Genomic DNA, 20,335 nt, shown 5'->3' with positions numbered 1-20,335 from the left:
ATGTATTGCTCAGAATGAAAAAGCAATTTAATTGGATCACCTTGGCTATTTCTGTGATTGGATTAACCATAGGATTAACTGAGGAACTGAAGGAATAATTAAAATGCATTGTTGTTGGTTGTTGTGAGTTTAACACCATTTTTCAGCACATGATCGGCTATCAATGGTGGACAGTATATTTGGTGGAGAAGGAACCTGGGAAAAATCACAAACTAATGGGAAGCTACTTGGAAGCTTTCTCACATGTTTCTCACATGTCTGTGTTGGTAAAGCCTGAGACTTGAACCCATGTGGACAGATGTGAGATGTCAGTGCACTGTAGAGGCAAACACATTAGACAACTCGCCTAGCTAGGGCCCCCTAGTTTGATGCATTTGCAATACTTCAGTCAGTCTTTGTTTTGTGTAAATTGATCCAGATGGCAGCTATCAGCATACATATGAGGTATCATCCATATGACTTGACTGAGGAGGTGCAAATAGGTAAAAATCAAGTAATTTACTGCATTGAATGAGGCAACCCTGGAAGGTGCATATAGGTAGAAATGAAGTCATTTACTGCATTGAATGAGGCAGTCCATGGAGGAGGTGCAAATACGTAAAGACCAAGTCATTTACTGCATTTAATGGGGCAGTCCTAGGAGGTGCAAATAGGTAAAGACCTAAGTCACTTGCTGCATTGAATGGGGCAGTCCTAGGAGTTGCAAATAGGTAAAGACCAAGTCATATACTGCATTTAATGAGGCAGTCCTAGGAGGTGCAAATAGGTAAAGACCAAGTCATGTACTGCATTTAATGAGGCAGTCCTAGGAGGTGGAAATAGGTAAAGACCCAAGTCACTTGCTGCATTTAATGAGGCAGTCCAAGGAGGTGCAGATAGGTAAAGACCCAAGTCACTTGCTGCATTGAATGGGGCAGTCCTAGGAGGTGCAAATAGGTAAAGACCAAGTCATGTACTGCATTTAATGAGGCAGTCCAAGGAGGTGCAAATAGGTAAAGACCCAAGTCACTTGCTGCATTTAATGAGGCAGTACTAGGAGGTGCAAATAGGTAAAGACCCAAGTCACTTGCTGCATTGAATGGGGCAGTCCTAGGAGGTGCTAAAGGGTAACGACCCAAGTCACTTGTTGCATTTAATGAGGCAGTCCTAGGAGGTGCAGATAGGTAAAGACCCAAGTCATGTACTGCATTTAATGAGGCTGTCTTGGAAAGGGAGACAACAAACAATTACTCCTGATGTCATGAAGACACACTTACAGCAGTTTGTGTAAAATGGGATATTCCACTAGCATCATGATTAATATCCAGAAAGATATATAGGCTTAACCTGTGTACCATTAGAGTTACATGTATTATTAAACTTTATTTCCATTAACACACACATCTACAATGTACAACAGTTAACTTTACTATTTATAGGTAATTTGGCATTGCAATGACAAAAACATATTCTTTTGGTGACTCTGCCATGCAAGAACTTGATAATTTTCATCTAATTTGGTACTGGGATGACAAAAAGATATTCTTGTGGCTATGCCACCAACCAAGGACAACATGTGTACAAGACTAGTAGGTATATTTTATTTGTTACTTTGTTATCAAGATTATGGGAGATGCAGTATGATTTAATAACTTAACTAATTATTACATCAAATAACAATTCCAATGTGGATTTTCAAATTAGTCCTGTTTGCTCTCAGTTAATGGGATAGCCAGAGTATCCTTGTTAATAAAAATAGAATGTTACACATCATCACACAGGACAATAATTATGTTAGAGATGTTTGAAATATTGGCCTGAATATATGATTTTTAGAGCACATCAGCAGTTGAGAACTATTGTACTATATCCACTGTCCGTATTTGCATCAACATAGATTAAAGGATATACATAATAGATTAAAAGATATACATATTAGATTAAGTCATATACATTAGATTAAAGGATATACATATTAGATTAAAAGATATACATACAAGATTAAAGGATATACATATTAGATTAAAACATATACATATTAGATTAAGTCATATACATTAGATTAAAGGATATACATATTAGATTAAAGGATATACTTATTAGATTAAGGCATATACATATTAGATTAAAGCACGTACATATTAGATTAAAGCATGTACATATTAGATTAAAGGATATACATATTAGAATAAAGGATATACATATTAGATTAAAGGATATACATATTAGATTAAGGCATGTGCATATTAGATTAAAGCATGTACATGTTAGATTAAAGGATATACATATTAGATTAAAGGATATACATATTAGATTAAGGCATATACATATTAGATTAAAGAATATACATATTAGATTAAGGCATATACATATTAGATAAAAGGATATACATATTAGATTAAAGCATATACATATGTACAGCCTCACTATTTTTTTAAAATCCCAAGTCCTAGACAACAATATTTAGTGGGTTTTATAGCATCTATCACCCTGGGGAGGGGCTTGTTTGCAGACATCTGTACATTCATGTACATTAGTTGTACATTCTTTGTTATGTTTCTACATAAAGGTCATACTTTTTTTTGTACACTAACTCTGGTTATATTCTCTTTTTAAGTATTTTTTTTCCAGCTTCATGTTAGAACCCTTAAACTAGATGCTTGTATGTTGTTGTTGTTGTAGGGTTTAACACCATTTTTCAGCACAAGATAGGCAATACATGGTGGCCATTATAAAAGATGGAGGAAGAACCTGGGAAAACCTCAGAAAGAACCATTGACCCACGAGAAGCTACTGGCATGCTTTTTCACATACCCATATTGGCCGAATGGAGACTCAGACCCAGACAGACAGGCGTGAGATGACAATGATCCATAACGGTGAGTGCTTTAGACCACTCAGCCACATGGGGCTCCAGATGTATTGTTGTAAGCACCCCACCAAAAACAACTAAATAAAATTAACTCGACCAAGATTTCACATTTTATTGGCATCGGTCAAGTTGTATAAATATCAAATGACCAAATAGTTTTTGGTGAGATGGTGTCTTTTATGAATGTTACACCTGTATCACAAAATTAAGTTGCCATGACCCACACTTCACTGACTTTGGTTGTTAGAAGCACTTTTCATGTCAGAGTTATCCAGTTAGATAAATAGATTCATCTCAGTTAATACCAAACCATTAGAACAAAAGGTCACTGTGACATAAGTTTCATGTTTCATTGGCAGTGTTCATATTAGATACTACATATTTTTCTGCATGTTGTGTACATACTAGACACCACTTATATTTTTCTGCATGTCGTGTACATACTAGACACCACTTATATTTTTCTGCATGTTATGTACATGCTAGATACCACATAGATTTTTCTGCATGCTGTGTACATACTAGACACCACATAGATTTTTCTGCATGTTGTGCACATACTAGACACCACATAGATTTTTCTATATGTTGTGTACATACTTGATACCACATAGATTTTTCTGTATGTTGTGTACATACTAGACACCACATATATTTTTCTGTATGTTATGTACATAATAGACACTACATATATTTTTCTGTATGTTATGTACATGCTAGATACCACATATATTTTTCTGCATGTTGTGTACATATTAGACACCACATTGAATTTTCTGCATGTTATGGACATGCTAGATACCACATAGATTTTTCTGCATGTTGTGTACATACTAGACACCACATATATTTTTCTGCATGTTATGCACATGCTAGATACCACATATATTTTTCTGCATGTTATGTACATACTAGACACCACATAGATTTTTCTGTATGTTGTGTACATACTAGACACCACATATATTTTTCTGCATGTTATGTACATGCTAGATACCACATATATTTTTCTGCATGTTGTGTACATACTAGACACCACATATATTTTTCTGCATGGTATGTACATGCTAGATACCACATAGATTTTTCTTCATGTTAGGTATATACTAGATACCACATAGATTTTTCTGCATGTTATGTACATACTGGACACCACATATATTTTTCTGCATGTTATATACATGCTAGATACCACATAGATTTTTCTGCATGTTAGGTATATACCAGATACCAGATAGATTTTTCTGCATGTTAGGTATATACTAGATACCAGATAGATTTTTCTGCATGTTGTGTACATACTAGACACCACATATATTTTTCTGCATCGTATGTACATGCTAGATACCACATAGATTTTTCTGCATGTTAGGTATATACTAGATACCAGATAGATTTTTCTGCATGTTATGTACATACTAGATACCACATAGATTTTTCTGCATGTTATGTACATATTAGATACCACATATATTTTTCTGCATGTTATGTACATCCTAGACACCACATAGATTTTTCTGTATGTTGTGTACATGCTAGATACCACATATATGCATGTTGTGTAGATACTAGACACCACATAGATTTTTCTGTATGTTGTGTACATGCTAGATACCACATATATGCATGTTGTGTAGATACTAGACACCACATAGATTTTTCTGTATGTTGTGTACATGCTAGATACCACATATATGCATGTTGTGTAGATACTAGACACCACATAGATTTTTCTGTATGTTGTGTACATGCTAGATACCACATATATGCATGTTGTGTAGATACTAGACACCACATAGATTTTTCTGTATGTTGTGTACATGCTAGATACCACATATATGCATGTTGTGTAGATACTAGACACCACATAGATTTTTCTGTATGTTGTGTACATGCTAGATACCACATATATGCATGTTGTGTAGATACTAGACACCACATAGATTTTTCTGTATGTTGTGTACATGCTAGATACCACATATATGCATGTTGTGTAGATACTAGACACCACATAGATTCTTCTGCTTGTTATGCACATATTATTCTACCTAGAAACATCAAACTAAAACTTTGTGAGGGGATAAATCTTGATAAGCACTACTCCATCATTTCACTAGCAAGTCATTATGGCCTCTGATTTACTTGGGTTAAATTTTCTGTTTTGTGTTCATTTTATTTTTCAGGCAGCACTCTTTGAAGGCATTTCTTTAAAGTAGAAATAAAAATGTTTATTCATTGGTAAACTATCCCTATTAATGACTTTGGGTTACATAGTAAGTAAACTCTGTATTGTAAATGTTTTGGGGAATTATATGTGAACCACATGCTGCATGCTTTTCTTGTGAGACCATGTTTGCAGTGGTTTTTCAAGATAGTTATTGATGCATAGACTTGGTCCCTAATGCTGGTTGTCACTCAACTGTACCCCATTTGCAGTGGCTATTCAAGATAGTTATTGATGCATAGACTTGGTCCCTAATGCTGGTTGTCACTCAACTGTACCCCATTTGCAGTGGCTACTCAGATAGCTATTGATGCATAGACTTGGTCCCTAATGCTGGCTGTCACTCAGCTGTACTCCATTTGCAGTGGCTATTCGAGATAGTTATTGATGCATGGACTTAGTCTCTAATGCTGGCTGTCACTCAACTGTATTCCATTTGCAGTGGCTATTCAAGATAGTTATTGATGCATAGACTTGGTCCCTAATGCTGGTTGTCACTCAACTGTACCCCATTTGCAGTGGCTACTCAGCTATTGATGCATAGACTTGGTCCCTAATGCTGGCTGTCACTCAGCTGTACCCCATTTGCAGTGGCTATTCAAGATAGTTATTGATGCATAGACTTGGTCCCTAATGCTGGCTGTCACTCAACTGTATCCCATTTGCAGTGGCTATTCAAGATAGTTATTGATGCATAGACTTGGTCCCTAATGCTGGTTGTCACTCAACTGTACCCCATTTGCAGTGGCTATTCAAGATAGTTATTGATGCATAGATTTGGTCCCTAATGCTGGTTGTCACTCAACTGTACCCCATTTGCAGTAGTTATTGATGCATAGACTTGGTCCCTAATGCTGGTTGTCACTCAACTGTACCCCATTTGCAGTGGCTACTCAGATTGCTATTGATGCATAGACTTGGTCCCTAATGCTGGTTGTCACTCAACTGTACCCCATTTGCAGTGGCTATTCAAGATAGCTATTGATGCATAGACTTGGTCCATAATGCTGGCTGTCACTCAACTGTACCCCATTTGCAGTGGCTACTCATATAGCTATTGATGCATGGGCTTGGTCCCTAATGCTGGCTGTCACTCAACTGTATCTCATTTGCAGTGGCTATTCAAGATAGTTGTTGATGTATAGACTTGGTCCCTAATGCTGACTTCACTCAACTGTATCCCATTTGCAGTGACTATTCAAGATAGCAATTGATGCATGGACTTGGTCCCTAATGCTGGCTGTCACTCAACTGTACCCTATTTGCAGTGGCTATTCAAGATAGCTGTTGATGCATAGACTTGGTCCCTAATGTTGGCTGTCACTCAACTATATCTCATTTGCAGTGGCTACTCAGATAGCTATTGATGCATATACTTGGTCCCTAATGCTGGCTGTCACTCAACTGTATCTCATTAGCAGTGGCTATTCAAGATAGTTGTTGATGCATAGACTTGGTCCCTAATGCTGGCTGTCACCCAACTGTATCCCATTTGCAGTGGCTACTCAAGATAGTTGTTGATGCATGGACTTGGTCCCTAATGCTGGCTGTCACTCAACTGTACCCCATTTACAGTGGCTATTCAAGATAGTTATTGAAGCATGGACTTGGTTCCTAATGCTGGCTGTCACTCAACTGTATCTCATTTGCAGTGGCTATTCAAGATAGTTATTGATGCATAGACTTGGTCACTAATGCTGGCTGTCACTCAACTTTACCCCATTTGCAGTGGCTATTCAAGATAGTTATTGATGCATGGACTTGGTCCCTAATGCTGGCTGTCACTCAACTGTATCCCATTTGCAGTGGCTACTCAAGATAGTTGTTGATGCATGGACTTGGTCCCTAATGCTGGCTGTCACTCAACTGTATCTCATTTGCAGTGGCTATTCAAGATAGTTATTCATGAATGAACTTGGTCCCTAATGCTGGCTGTCACTCAACTGTATCCCATTTGCAGTGGCTATTCAAGATAGCAATTGATGCATAGACTTGGTCCCTAATGCTGGCTGTCACTCAACAGCATCCCATTTGCAGTGGCTATTCAAGATAGCAATTGATGCATGGACTTGGTCCCTAATCCTGGCTGTCACTCAGTTGTACCCCATTTGCAGTGGCTATTCAAGATAGTTGTTGATGCATAGACTTGGTCCCTAATGCTGGCTGTCACTCAACTGTATCCCATTTGCAGTGGCTATTCAAGATAGCAATTGATGCATAGACTTGGTCCCTAATGCTGGCTGTCACTCAACTGTATCTCATTTGCAGTGGCTATTCATGATAGTTATTGATGCATAGACTTGGTCCCTAATGCAGGCTGTCACTCAGCTGTACCCTATTTGCAGTGGCTATTCAAGATAGCAATTGATGCATAGACTTGGTCCCTAATGCTGGCTGTCACTCAACTGTATCTCATTTGCAGTGGCTATTCAAGATAGTTATTGATGCATAGACTTGGTCCCTAATGCTGGCTGTCACTCAACTGTATCTCATTTGCAGTGGCTATTCATGATAGTTATTGATGCATAGACTTGGTCCCTAATGCAGGCTGTCACTCAGCTGTACCCTATTTGCAGTGGCTATTCAAGATAGCAATTGATGCATAGACTTGGTCCCTAATGCTGGCTGTCACTCAACTGTGCCCCATTTGCAGTGTCTATTCAAGATAGTTATTGATGCATAGACTTGGTCCCTAATGCTGGCTGTCACTCAACTGTATCCCATTTGCAGTGGCTATTCAGGATAGCAATTGATGCATAGACTTGGTCCCTAATGCTGGCTGTCACTCAACTGTACCCCATTTGCAGTAGTTATTGATGCATAGACTTGGTCCCTAATGCTGGTTGTCACTCAACTGTACCCCATTTGCAGTGGCTACTCAGATTGCTATTGATGCATAGACTTGGTCCCTAATGCTGGTTGTCACTCAACTGTACCCCATTTGCAGTGGCTATTCAAGATAGCTATTGATGCATAGACTTGGTCCATAATGCTGGCTGTCACTCAACTGTACCCCATTTGCAGTGGCTACTCATATAGCTATTGATGCATGGGCTTGGTCCCTAATGCTGGCTGTCACTCAACTGTATCTCATTTGCAGTGGCTATTCAAGATAGTTGTTGATGTATAGACTTGGTCCCTAATGCTGACTTCACTCAACTGTATCCCATTTGCAGTGACTATTCAAGATAGCAATTGATGCATGGACTTGGTCCCTAATGCTGGCTGTCACTCAACTGTACCCTATTTGCAGTGGCTATTCAAGATAGCTGTTGATGCATAGACTTGGTCCCTAATGTTGGCTGTCACTCAACTATATCTCATTTGCAGTGGCTACTCAGATAGCTATTGATGCATATACTTGGTCCCTAATGCTGGCTGTCACTCAACTGTATCTCATTAGCAGTGGCTATTCAAGATAGTTGTTGATGCATAGACTTGGTCCCTAATGCTGGCTGTCACCCAACTGTATCCCATTTGCAGTGGCTACTCAAGATAGTTGTTGATGCATGGACTTGGTCCCTAATGCTGGCTGTCACTCAACTGTACCCCATTTACAGTGGCTATTCAAGATAGTTATTGAAGCATGGACTTGGTTCCTAATGCTGGCTGTCACTCAACTGTATCTCATTTGCAGTGGCTATTCAAGATAGTTATTGATGCATAGACTTGGTCACTAATGCTGGCTGTCACTCAACTTTACCCCATTTGCAGTGGCTATTCAAGATAGTTATTGATGCATGGACTTGGTCCCTAATGCTGGCTGTCACTCAACTGTATCCCATTTGCAGTGGCTACTCAAGATAGTTGTTGATGCATGGACTTGGTCCCTAATGCTGGCTGTCACTCAACTGTATCTCATTTGCAGTGGCTATTCAAGATAGTTATTCATGAATGAACTTGGTCCCTAATGCTGGCTGTCACTCAACTGTATCCCATTTGCAGTGGCTATTCAAGATAGCAATTGATGCATAGACTTGGTCCCTAATGCTGGCTGTCACTCAACAGCATCCCATTTGCAGTGGCTATTCAAGATAGCAATTGATGCATGGACTTGGTCCCTAATCCTGGCTGTCACTCAGTTGTACCCCATTTGCAGTGGCTATTCAAGATAGTTGTTGATGCATAGACTTGGTCCCTAATGCTGGCTGTCACTCAACTGTATCCCATTTGCAGTGGCTATTCAAGATAGCAATTGATGCATAGACTTGGTCCCTAATGCTGGCTGTCACTCAACTGTATCTCATTTGCAGTGGCTATTCATGATAGTTATTGATGCATAGACTTGGTCCCTAATGCAGGCTGTCACTCAGCTGTACCCTATTTGCAGTGGCTATTCAAGATAGCAATTGATGCATAGACTTGGTCCCTAATGCTGGCTGTCACTCAACTGTATCTCATTTGCAGTGGCTATTCAAGATAGTTATTGATGCATAGACTTGGTCCCTAATGCTGGCTGTCACTCAACTGTATCTCATTTGCAGTGGCTATTCATGATAGTTATTGATGCATAGACTTGGTCCCTAATGCAGGCTGTCACTCAGCTGTACCCTATTTGCAGTGGCTATTCAAGATAGCAATTGATGCATAGACTTGGTCCCTAATGCTGGCTGTCACTCAACTGTGCCCCATTTGCAGTGTCTATTCAAGATAGTTATTGATGCATAGACTTGGTCCCTAATGCTGGCTGTCACTCAACTGTATCCCATTTGCAGTGGCTATTCAGGATAGCAATTGATGCATAGACTTGGTCCCTAATGCTGGCTGTCACTCAACTGTATCTCATAGCCTGAGAGTTTCACCCAATAAAATTGGACTTCAGGGGGTGATAAAGCAAATTTGAATTAGAGTGAAGATAAAATACAATATAAATAAAACAAAAACATCATTAATCTCTGGTTGTATCGGCTTGTTATTTTACATGTACCTTGATCTCAATGAAGAGAATGTTCCTTTTTTGATGTTTTTGTATTTATGCCCTGTTGGTAGGTAGGTACTGCTAGGTAGGTAGTTACTTTATAGTGTGGATTTAAAGTAAACAAGCTACAGTAATACCTTGTACATTCGTGTTTCTGGATTCGCAAATTCACGGAGTCGCAAAATTTTCATTGGTACCCTCTGCGTACATGTTTTCTTTATTTTATTGAATTGTACCTTCGTTATATGACTTCTGTGACATATGAAGTTTACCTAGTTTACCTTCCTGACAATAACAAAGAAAACGTCAGTCATTAAGTTTACAGTCCCATTCGTTACTTGGTTTTACCTTACTGTGAGTGCAAAAGAAAACGGCAGCCAATGAATTAGTATAGGGGTAATATTAGTATACATGTACCGTACTGTAAATGTGCTAGTGTGGCAAATACCCATTAGGCGATACTGTACTCTATTTTTATGTCAACCATTTATTTCTCTTTTTAAGGGTAATGTATTAAGCTAACTTTTAAATGAAATTAAAGTGCTTTGGGAGCATGATTTGGGTCATATTTAGGGTTTAAACCTAGAAATAAGCATTTATTAGCATTTTTAGTGACTCGTACCAAACATTCCTGATTCCTCCTGATCCGCGACTGGTTCTGGAACCTAACCTCGCGAATGTTCGAGGTATTACTGTATACAATTTTTAAAAAAAATCCCAAACAAATTTGCAAATAGAACCACTCTAGAAAGTAGTCAGCATTTCATTGGCACGATCATTTCAGTCATCGTATTTTCCGTTTAATAATAAATGTTTACATTGCTTACTGAAGACTACTTTAGGCTTTGTAGAGGTGAGATTTCTAATCATTGATTACACTGGTTGTCTCAAGAACTGAGCAGATAGGCATGCAACTATCGAACTTGATTTTTTGTTTGCATATAACATCCCACACTATGCAGAAAATCTCACTGAAAATTTTGCTATTTCACAGTCTCAATTCATGACTTCAATTTCTCAGAAAAATAACAAATTTCTTAAGCCAATATTTTTTGTGTCATATTTTTTCTTTGTTCTTTTCATCCCAGTGATTCCCTTGACCTCAGTTCACATCATATCATGGAGAACCCTGAAATCCCTGTGATTCCCTTGATCTCTGGTCACATCATATCATGGAAAACCCTGAAATCCCTGTGATTCCCTTATCTCAGTTCACATCATATCATGAAGAACCCTGAAATCCATGTGATTCTCTTGATCTCTGGTCACATGATATCATGGAAAACCCTGAAATCCCTGTGATTCCCTTGATCTCAGGTCACATCATATCATGGAAAACCCTGAAATCCCTGTGATTCCCTTGATCTCAGGTCACATCATATCATGGAAAACCCTGAAATCCCTGTGATTCCCTTGATCTCAGGTCACGTCATATCATGAAAAACTCTGATTATATTGTATCCCTGAAAATCCAGAAATCCCTGTGATTCCTTTGGTCTCCGGTAATATGTCTCCACATCTGTATATCAAAAGGGATAATATTTTGGTGACAAGTCCCCACATCAAAGGGAATGAATAATATTTGGTGGGGTACGAATTTCCAGTCCCATTGTGTGTTAGTATTTAATAGTACATGCAGTTTAGATGAAAAACAATTTTTTGATTAAATGTAATAAGGATTTTTTTAAATAGCCTACCTTTTGATATCTGATATCTGATAGCAGAAAATTATTTTATTCAGTTTTCACTCAGACAGTAGAAAAATTGTTTTATTATATTTGTTGTCACTCAGACAGTAGAAAAAGTATTGTATTACATCAGTTTCCACTCAGACAGTAGAAAAATTGTTTTTATGACCTTTATTTTCACAGTGTTCAGATTAAGAAAAGAAGTTTTTAATTAGGCTAAACTTATTTCTGCCATCAGAAACCCTTATTACCTTTTACAAGTTGTTGAGATATTCTTTGTACTATTTCCAGGTTAACATAATAGCTTTATAAATGAGTAAATCAATTAGCCATTTTGAATTACAACCAATTGTCATTTGTGGAAGAAAACAAATATCATTTATTGATTGCTGCTTGTTATTGTTCTCACTATTTTTAATTACTAACTCTTTTGGTGATACATGTAGCAGTTTTGTGAGTAGTTTTAAATGTCACAGTTGTGTGCATACAGTTAATGAAGTATATTATGCCATATAAGGGTTGTCTTCTATAAACTGATGGGTTAGTTCACCTGTTATTGTAATATTTTTGTGTTTATGTGTGTCCATGTATGTTGTCTAGTAAAAGTTTCCTGTTAATATTAACATTATTGTAATGGATACTATTTGTAATTTTATGGATGTCCTTTTAATTGTTGTTTCATTTCGAGAAGACATACGTTGTATGTTACTATGTGTTGTACAGTTCTGTTGTATTATATACTCTTTAATGCACTTAATGTTATATATATTTTTTGTCTTAATCTGTGATATTTAATTAAAAAGTAACAGAAAAGCAAAAACAAAAAGTTGTGTACATTTCAGCAAATAATTTATTTCTCGAAAATATAAAGTGAACGTTTAAAAGGAATTTACAGCATAAATTAAATTCAAAATGATCCTAAAATTTTATGTCACAAGCCCAAAGGTATAGAGTGTTCAGAACAAATTCCTTTGTAGAATGTGCTGATGTGCCAATAGCCTTTGACAAGTGGATGTGCCAGCAGTCTTCTTGTATCACAATGATATAACCCAGAATGTCCTTGAATGAATTCTCAATAATCCCAAAATAGTGCTTTAATTCTAAATGTCAGTGAGCACTTTGTAATTTCAATGAATATTTTTTTTATATATAAATAATTGATGCCTCACAAATTATATCTCTACACAACTAACCGTGATTGCAGAGCTGAACTTAAAGTAGGAATGAAGAATTTTGTTTACTTCAGAACTATATATAAAAACCTGAGGCACAATAAGTTGACCAGCATGTGGGTAATTTTCATATCAAATGTGTAAACAAGTTCTGTTCTGGAACATTCTAAGGCTAGGCCTTGAACTCAAATATCAGTAAACATCTTACTTATAACTTACAAAAAAGACATGAAGCAGGCATGCCTTCTAGAACCTTCTAAGGTCAGAAGGGCATGTCAACATGTTTAAATCATCGTAAAGTGCAATCTGCAATCATGGAAAAAGTTAGCTATGCAATATGTTGATTACAAATGAGCCTTACTATCTACAGTCATTAACTAAAGTGAAAACACACGATATGTACATAACACTTGATATGACTGACAACATAAATTGAATTGTTGTGTTCATTTTCTAGTTTGTTAATGTATAGTGAAATTGAACCTGCAGGACAGTTTTTCACATCTGTACACATCGGTGACCTCAGGAAAATCTGATTTCACATAATTTACTTAAATCTCATGGAATATTCTCATTTAAAATAGATTGGATTTAAACTAAATGTTCGATCCGTGAGGAAAAAGAAAATTCTTAAAATGTAATTTCGTTATCATAAGAAAAGAAGCTTTTAGTCAAACAGGGTGTTAAACAACCATAACTGTATACCAGAGAGTATCTCCTTTCTGACACAAATAATCTTACCAATTAGGTGCCAAGAAAACAGTTATTAAACATTTTGGTTGACATAATGAATCATGAAATATTGTGTAATAAATTAGAGTTAGATTCATTGAATGGCTTGAACCAAATGGACAACAGACTGTTTGTATTAACAATACAGAATCCAGACCTTCAGCAATATCATGTGTACTTCAAAGTAGTTTTTTTAGGACCTATCTTGTTTATGTTATATGAATGATATGATAACTAGCACAGGCACGAGTTGTAGGCTTTTATTATGTGCAGATGACAGTGATATCTTGTTTTCACGTCAGGATCCTGATTGCATATAGTAAAAGCTAGAATTCAGCAAACTTTGAATACTTACAACAAACTATCATTTGATTTTGGTAAGAGAGAATGCATCCTATTTGGCTTGAAATGAAGCCATTTTTTAAAAAAAATATCAGAATTAAAGATAACCAGTAATGGCCAATCAATTCTTTCAAGTATATTAAATAGGTTACTCTGTAGAGAACTAAATTTCGGGTTAATGTATTAAAAAGAAGTTACATTTTCTGTTGTGATAAAGTCAATGTTTATCACTGAAAAAGAAAAACATTATGCTTTGTTCTAAAACATGTAATTTAGACTATTCCTGTTCTTCATAGTATGGCATAAAACTAAGATTTATAAGTAACCTTGATTCCAGGTCAAGCATGAGACTCTGAAAGTGTAGGTATGCAAAAAGTGTATGACAGAGTATAAAAGTAAGACTAAATTTGAGAATATTCCATATTAAATTATCTCAAGATTTGTAAGAATTATTAATTGTCACCATTTTGCCACTAAGTGCAGTAAATTTAATTATGTTAGACCATGTGTTTCTCCATTGATTTCTTCATTGATGCCATAAATGTATGGAACTTATCCCATTATATCAAAAACATAAAATATAGATAATATCAAACCAGCCATGAAGTTATATCTTTTTTACAACAATGCACATCAGTAAAACAAAGTTTAATGAAATTTTACTACAATGAATTTTAAAATCAGATTTACACTTGTGAGATGTAAACGTAATCTCTTACCGACATCCAATACATAATTTTACTTTGGAAAATATACATGCCGCAAAATCTTGATCTTCATCATAATTTAAATTATAGACGTTTTCGCCATGTACGTCTGTAATCTTAATCTGCTACAGGACCTGAATAGAAATGAAATTTTTAAAACTTCTATGGGGTCATCCTGAGTTTTCTTTTGTTAAATGTATGTATTACAACTGTTTATTATGCTTGTATAACAATGTATCATGTCATTTAATTGTTTATTTATTAATGTATTACAATGTACTATTTGATATTTGCTGATCCTATCCAACGAAAGTTATTATTGCAATTTCTGTTAGCAGTGGTGTAAGGGAGGTAATTTTTACAAGGGACATAATAATGGGCTGTATATCATTATTATAATCTTTTAATCAAGTAATTCGTTACTTTTGCTTTATTTTGGTGTTAAGTAATTTATTTAACCAAAATTAAACCTGTTTTACTATATAAGCATTAAATATTGTGATAAAACTTTATAACTTAATTGATTTAAATTACAGTTATTTATATTCATTAGTATTGTAATTTTTTTACAACCGTATTTAACCGTTTTTTTCTTTATAAAAAGGAATACTGACGCACTGTTAATTTGTCAACAGGTAGAGTAATTCTTACCTGTGGCCGTAAGGCCGCAGACAAAATGATGACCGTGGGAGATGATTACTTGATTAAAATCCCACAGGACTCGGAGAACGTGCAACTTTCCGTGTTCCTAGTCTGATTATCTACCTGTTGACGCAGTGTACAAATCGTGTAATGACGAGATGTATATATAACATTATATATCTATCGAAAGAAATAATCGTTGGTTATTGACAAAGTTACGAAGGAGATATGGAAGGTATGATTTGTCATAAGCTTTTCAGTTTGGGAATGGAGAAATGTCAGCTGAAAGTGAAAGGAATAGTTAATAAGTTTGGTAGGTGAAAAGAGAAGATTGTTGCAAGTAATTCTGGAGAAGAAAAGATGGATATACATTAGAGGTGAAAACCTATTAAGAAAAGGAATAGCGGAGAGAATGGATGTAAAGCAGCTAAGAGGGAACCAAGAATTAGGCATCTGGATGACCTCAGAGATGGACAGCATAGGAACTAATGAAGAATAGAGTGAAGTTAAGAGAAAGATGGACACCTCAGACCTGCAGCATTGCAGAAAATTAATTAATGAACTATACAGGGCCAGCTCGACCATATAGGCAGTGGCAAATTAGAAGTGCAGGGGAGGGGGCCTGTCTCAGTGAAAAGTATTAATTTGCCTGTCAAATGCAAAACTTTAAACAGTTCACTTTGAAACTTGGTACACCTATTAAAGTTAACTAATGGTGTTAACATTAGCTGGTCACAAGTTTTCACTTACAGTATTATTTATATTAACAGTGTTGTAGATTAAAGAAGTCAATACATGATGTTTTTCACCTCTCAGTATACTTTGAAATCTTCCACAATTCCTTCTGTCTTTTAACAGGCATTTTGGCAGGATATAGATGTCACAGGCATTTTTATTTTTTACTTTTTGTTTTTAGAAGGGAACTGTTGTAATACCCTTTTCAATCTTTTCAAGCATATAACACATCTTTGTTCAACTATGCTTATCAGGGAGTGAGTGGCCATTTAATTTTGGGGGTGAAAGGGGCCTGGGCTTTTTGTAAGGAAAAGATGTCCAGCCCTTAAATAGCTTGGAAAAAACTTATATCATTAATATTTTTTTTTGAAAAAATATATTGAGGCAAAAGACAAATATATCCAGGTTCAAAAGAAAATCCCAGCATCCCCCCTTCTGTAATTTAATTGTCAACCACAAATCACCTTCAGACATACTGTTGGCTACAGGGTCAGTCATCAGGTTTGTGTGTGGATTCCTCCACCAAACTTCAGGGTTGTATTGTATGTTCAGAACAGTTCTTTCACATTTTTGGAAGAGGAATCGTGCAAACTTTTTGTCCTTGCCTCTTGGTGTTTGCAAGAGCCTTCCATTGGAGTAGATCAGTGAGACTTTTCATGCTTGAAGTCCTTTGGTTAAGTTATGCAAATGAGGGGAGTGGTTTATTTAGAAAATCAGTAGACATGTGGCTTTCCAAAGTGTATGAAAACTTCAATGATGGTTTATTGATTCTTTTGAATATAAAAGCAGGAATTACATGATCTTGTAGGTCCATTAATGAGTAATATTATACAACTCCTACACCATTCAAGATGGAGTCTTCAAACTTTGTGATGTGATTAAGGATTGCGTGTGGATGGTCATGTTAGGCTGTCAGTGCAGCCCACTGGGATGGGTTAGGTTCTCAGTGCAACCCACTGGGATAGAGCTTGGGGATCTGGTTGATATGCACAAATTTGAAAATATTTTCCACAATATGAGACACAAATGTTTCAGAATTGGTGTGTGTGACCACTGACCCAAATGTCAGCACATGTTCCCAAGAAGGGGCTTGAATGAGGCCCCTGGGTCTTGCCTGGGAGGCATACAGTTTTGACCGCAGATTCACAATAAAGAAACTCAAGATCCCTACCCAATATATGGACAAACTGGGAATGCAAAGACAAATTTATAGATGGAAATAGCCCCTGGGTACATCCCAGTCCCCCAGTGACTTGGCTCATGGGTCATAGGTTGGAAACTATTGAGATCCCCACCTTTTTGCATTTTATATATATATATATATATATATATATATATATATATATATATATATATATATATATATATATATATATATATATATATGGGTCAAGCTAGACTTGAACTTTAGGGAGAAGTGACTTCGCCTTTTGGACAGAACAGTGAGAAGTGAGAGCTGGACACGGAGAAATGGGAGCAAAACAAGACACTATATATATATATATAGAGAGAGAGAGAGACAGAGAGAGAGAGAGAGAGAAAAGAGAGTTTATTTTCTGAGTTGTATCTATATTACAGACACAGCTGGTGCATGTTTTTAAACTTATTCTCATTCATATACAATATGGCTTAAAAAGAGAACAACTGAAGCTATACATTGTAATGGATTTGAACTGTGTAAATAGATTACAGTATTTGCAAGTTAGTACAAATGTTTTATCAGCTACTCTTAATAAAGAATTTTTCTTTTTACTTTCTGAAAAATCACTATGAAATGGCAGTTGAAAAGATTTCTAAACTTGTTTGAAACAACCCTGTGCCATGTACATGAGCACAAATGCATACATCTTTCAAATCATACTGTTCGTCCCAAGTTCTTTGTTGCGGATAAAACTTTTCCGTAACTGTTCATAGACAACACATTGAAGAATTAAAGTCAGTTTATGAATGAACTAAACCCTTTTTTTATTCAACCGAATCAACACAGCAATATGCACTAAATTGACTGCCAGTGATACCAATTAACATTCATACAGCAATGTCCATCATTTTTTCTCCATGGCATGTTCACTTAACGGTTCTAAACTGATTTTTATAATGTATATGCAGCAGAAAATGGTTTGCTATTTACGTAAGTTTAAATTTTGAAACACAAGTTAAATGCTTTTATAATCAAAGGATTACTTGTGGGAATCGGGCAGTGATAGTTGCTATAACTTACTTGGGAAAGGGTTAATGGGGAATCAGCTATCAAAACACATGCCTGTGAATGTGAAAGAGTTTTCTTGTTGGCGTAATTGATACCAACACCTAATATATTTGATGGCTTGAAGCCTACATCTTGCCTTGAGCTATATATAATAAAACACTGGAACTTAACTGGCTAAGTCGAGGGAGCATCTCAAAATGGATGGTCATTAAATTTTCCTCTAAATGATCACAGGGCGAAGTCTTTTTCTCTTTCCTAACAAAAGAAGGCAAAGTTTAAATTTTTTAGGCGACTTAGTCGCCCACTTCGCCTGGTAGCATGACCCCTGATATACTTATGTAGTGTCTACATTTTCATTAAAAGTATTTTGGCAGTGAAATCCACATTTGACACCTTTGTTTAAGAATTACATTTAGATTGTATGCTGTAGTGTCAGTAAATTTAATCCACTTGTTTATTTGCAGATGTTTATGTACAATGATTTACTGTTCTACAACATTAGAAAGAATGAGTGGATGAGGGTGACAGGCCCAAGAACACCCCCACCCAGAAGTGGACACCAGGTATTTAGCTTCATGACATAGTATGCATGCACCGTATTCTGCCTAATAGATACATCCAACACATGAAAATAAGTGAGTAGAGTGTATCTGAGACCCAAGACAGCTTATTTTCACTGAGTGGATTTTTAGGTACTTTACAGCTTTCAGCTGCTAATGTGGTCTATTAAAGATAAAAGTAGAAACTTTATTCTGGCTCTGGGAACTAAACACATCTTTGAAATAAGTTTCATTCCCAGTATAAATGTGCATCAAGTGGAATTCCAAAGGCCTAAGTGACATGGAAATTTCAAAGTTATGATTTGTCTTGAAAATGGATGTAAGTGGATGTCACGTGTCTGATATTGAACACTTCACGGGTTTAAATTTCGTGGTTGATTTTCTGTCTTGGAGGTATTTAAATTTGAGTAGGCACTTGCTAACATTTATAAGAAAGTGGGAGTGATGGTGTTTGAGTAGGCACTTGCTAATATTTATAAGAAAGTGGGAGTGATGGTGTTTGAGTAGGCATTTGCTAATATTTATAAGAAAGTGTGAGTGATGGTGTTTGAGCAGGCACTTGCTAATATTTATAAGAAAGTGTGAGTGATGATGTTTGAGTAGGCACTTGCTAATATTTATAAGAAAGTGTGAGTGATGGTGTTTGAGTAGACACTTGCTAATATTTATAAGAAAGTGTGAGTGATGGTGTTTGAGTAGGCACTTGCTAATATTTATAAGAAAATGTGAGTGATGGTGTTTGAGTAGGCACTTGCTAATATTTATAAGAAAGTGTGAGTGATGGTGTTTGAGTAGGCACTTGCTAATATTTATAAGAAAATGTGAGTGATGGTGTTTGAGTAGGCACTTGCTAATATTTATAAGAAAGTGTGAGTGATGGTGTTTGAGTAGGCACTTGCTAATATTTATAAGAAAGTGTGAGTGATGGTGTTTGAGTAGGCACTTGCTAATATTTATAAGAAAATGTGAGTGATGGTGTTTGAGTAGGCACTACACTACATGTATATCATTCCCAAGCACATACTGTTTTCTTTACAGTATGATCTATCTATCTGTCTATCTGTCTGTCTGTCTGTCTGCCTATCTATCTATCTACCTATCTATCTATCTATCTACGGATCACTACTTATGTAACTACTTGTGCATAGATATATAGATATGCATCCATATAGATTTAAAATCAAACAGAAATCAGTGATTACATTAAGGAAACTACTTTATTTCTTATTCAGATACTTACCCAATCATAATACCATATTAGAACTATTACTACTACCTTGCAATTCCAGCCCTCCCAGGCTAACACTTTTTAGCTAAAAAGTTGATATCTGCCACCTAGGTAGCAGTTAGATAAAGTGATCTCCCCTTGATACAGGGATTGGCACCAAATCTTTTGAATCCTTTTGTGCCAAGTAGCATGCTCGTTACAGACAGAGACCTCACAGTTAACATGCAAACATTTTGGAAGTTTTTTACCTTTTAGCAAGTTGGAGGAGTGTTTTCTTCAAAGGGAAGTTTACTAGATCAGTAAATTTCAAAATGTCTGTTCTTTCTC

General features: G+C 36.2%; 1 protein-coding gene and 1 non-coding gene across 3 annotated transcripts in view; both read left to right on the top strand.

Moving 5' to 3' along the window:
• The window catches only part of LOC149782924 (kelch domain-containing protein 4-like), an 80,312-nt gene that overhangs the window by 14,362 nt on the left and 45,615 nt on the right, over positions 1 to 20,335 (top strand). Inside the window, exons 1-2 of one of the 2 annotated variants that reach the window (XM_089934481.1) lie at positions 15,275 to 15,511; positions 18,685 to 18,783. In XM_089934481.1, the coding sequence (XP_089790607.1) occupies positions 18,685 to 18,783 (99 nt within the window). In that variant the 5' untranslated portion in view covers positions 15,275 to 15,511. Of the gene's footprint in view, positions 1 to 15,274; positions 15,512 to 18,684; positions 18,784 to 20,335 lie in introns of those variants that run through there. The other variant, XM_089934479.1, reaches the window with a different exon arrangement.
• On the top strand, positions 15,263 to 15,392 carry LOC149782925 (U8 small nucleolar RNA). The gene has a single exon (XR_016414843.1). It is a non-coding gene; the product is annotated as a U8 small nucleolar RNA (small nucleolar RNA).

This window comes from Sinohyriopsis cumingii, chromosome 15, assembly GCF_028554795.1.
Source record: "Sinohyriopsis cumingii isolate HCF-2022 chromosome 15, ASM2855479v2, whole genome shotgun sequence".
Lineage (NCBI taxonomy): Eukaryota > Metazoa > Mollusca > Bivalvia > Unionida > Unionidae > Sinohyriopsis > Sinohyriopsis cumingii.
Note: the sequence above shows the minus strand (reverse complement) of the source record. Positions and strands in the feature narration are given on the sequence as shown.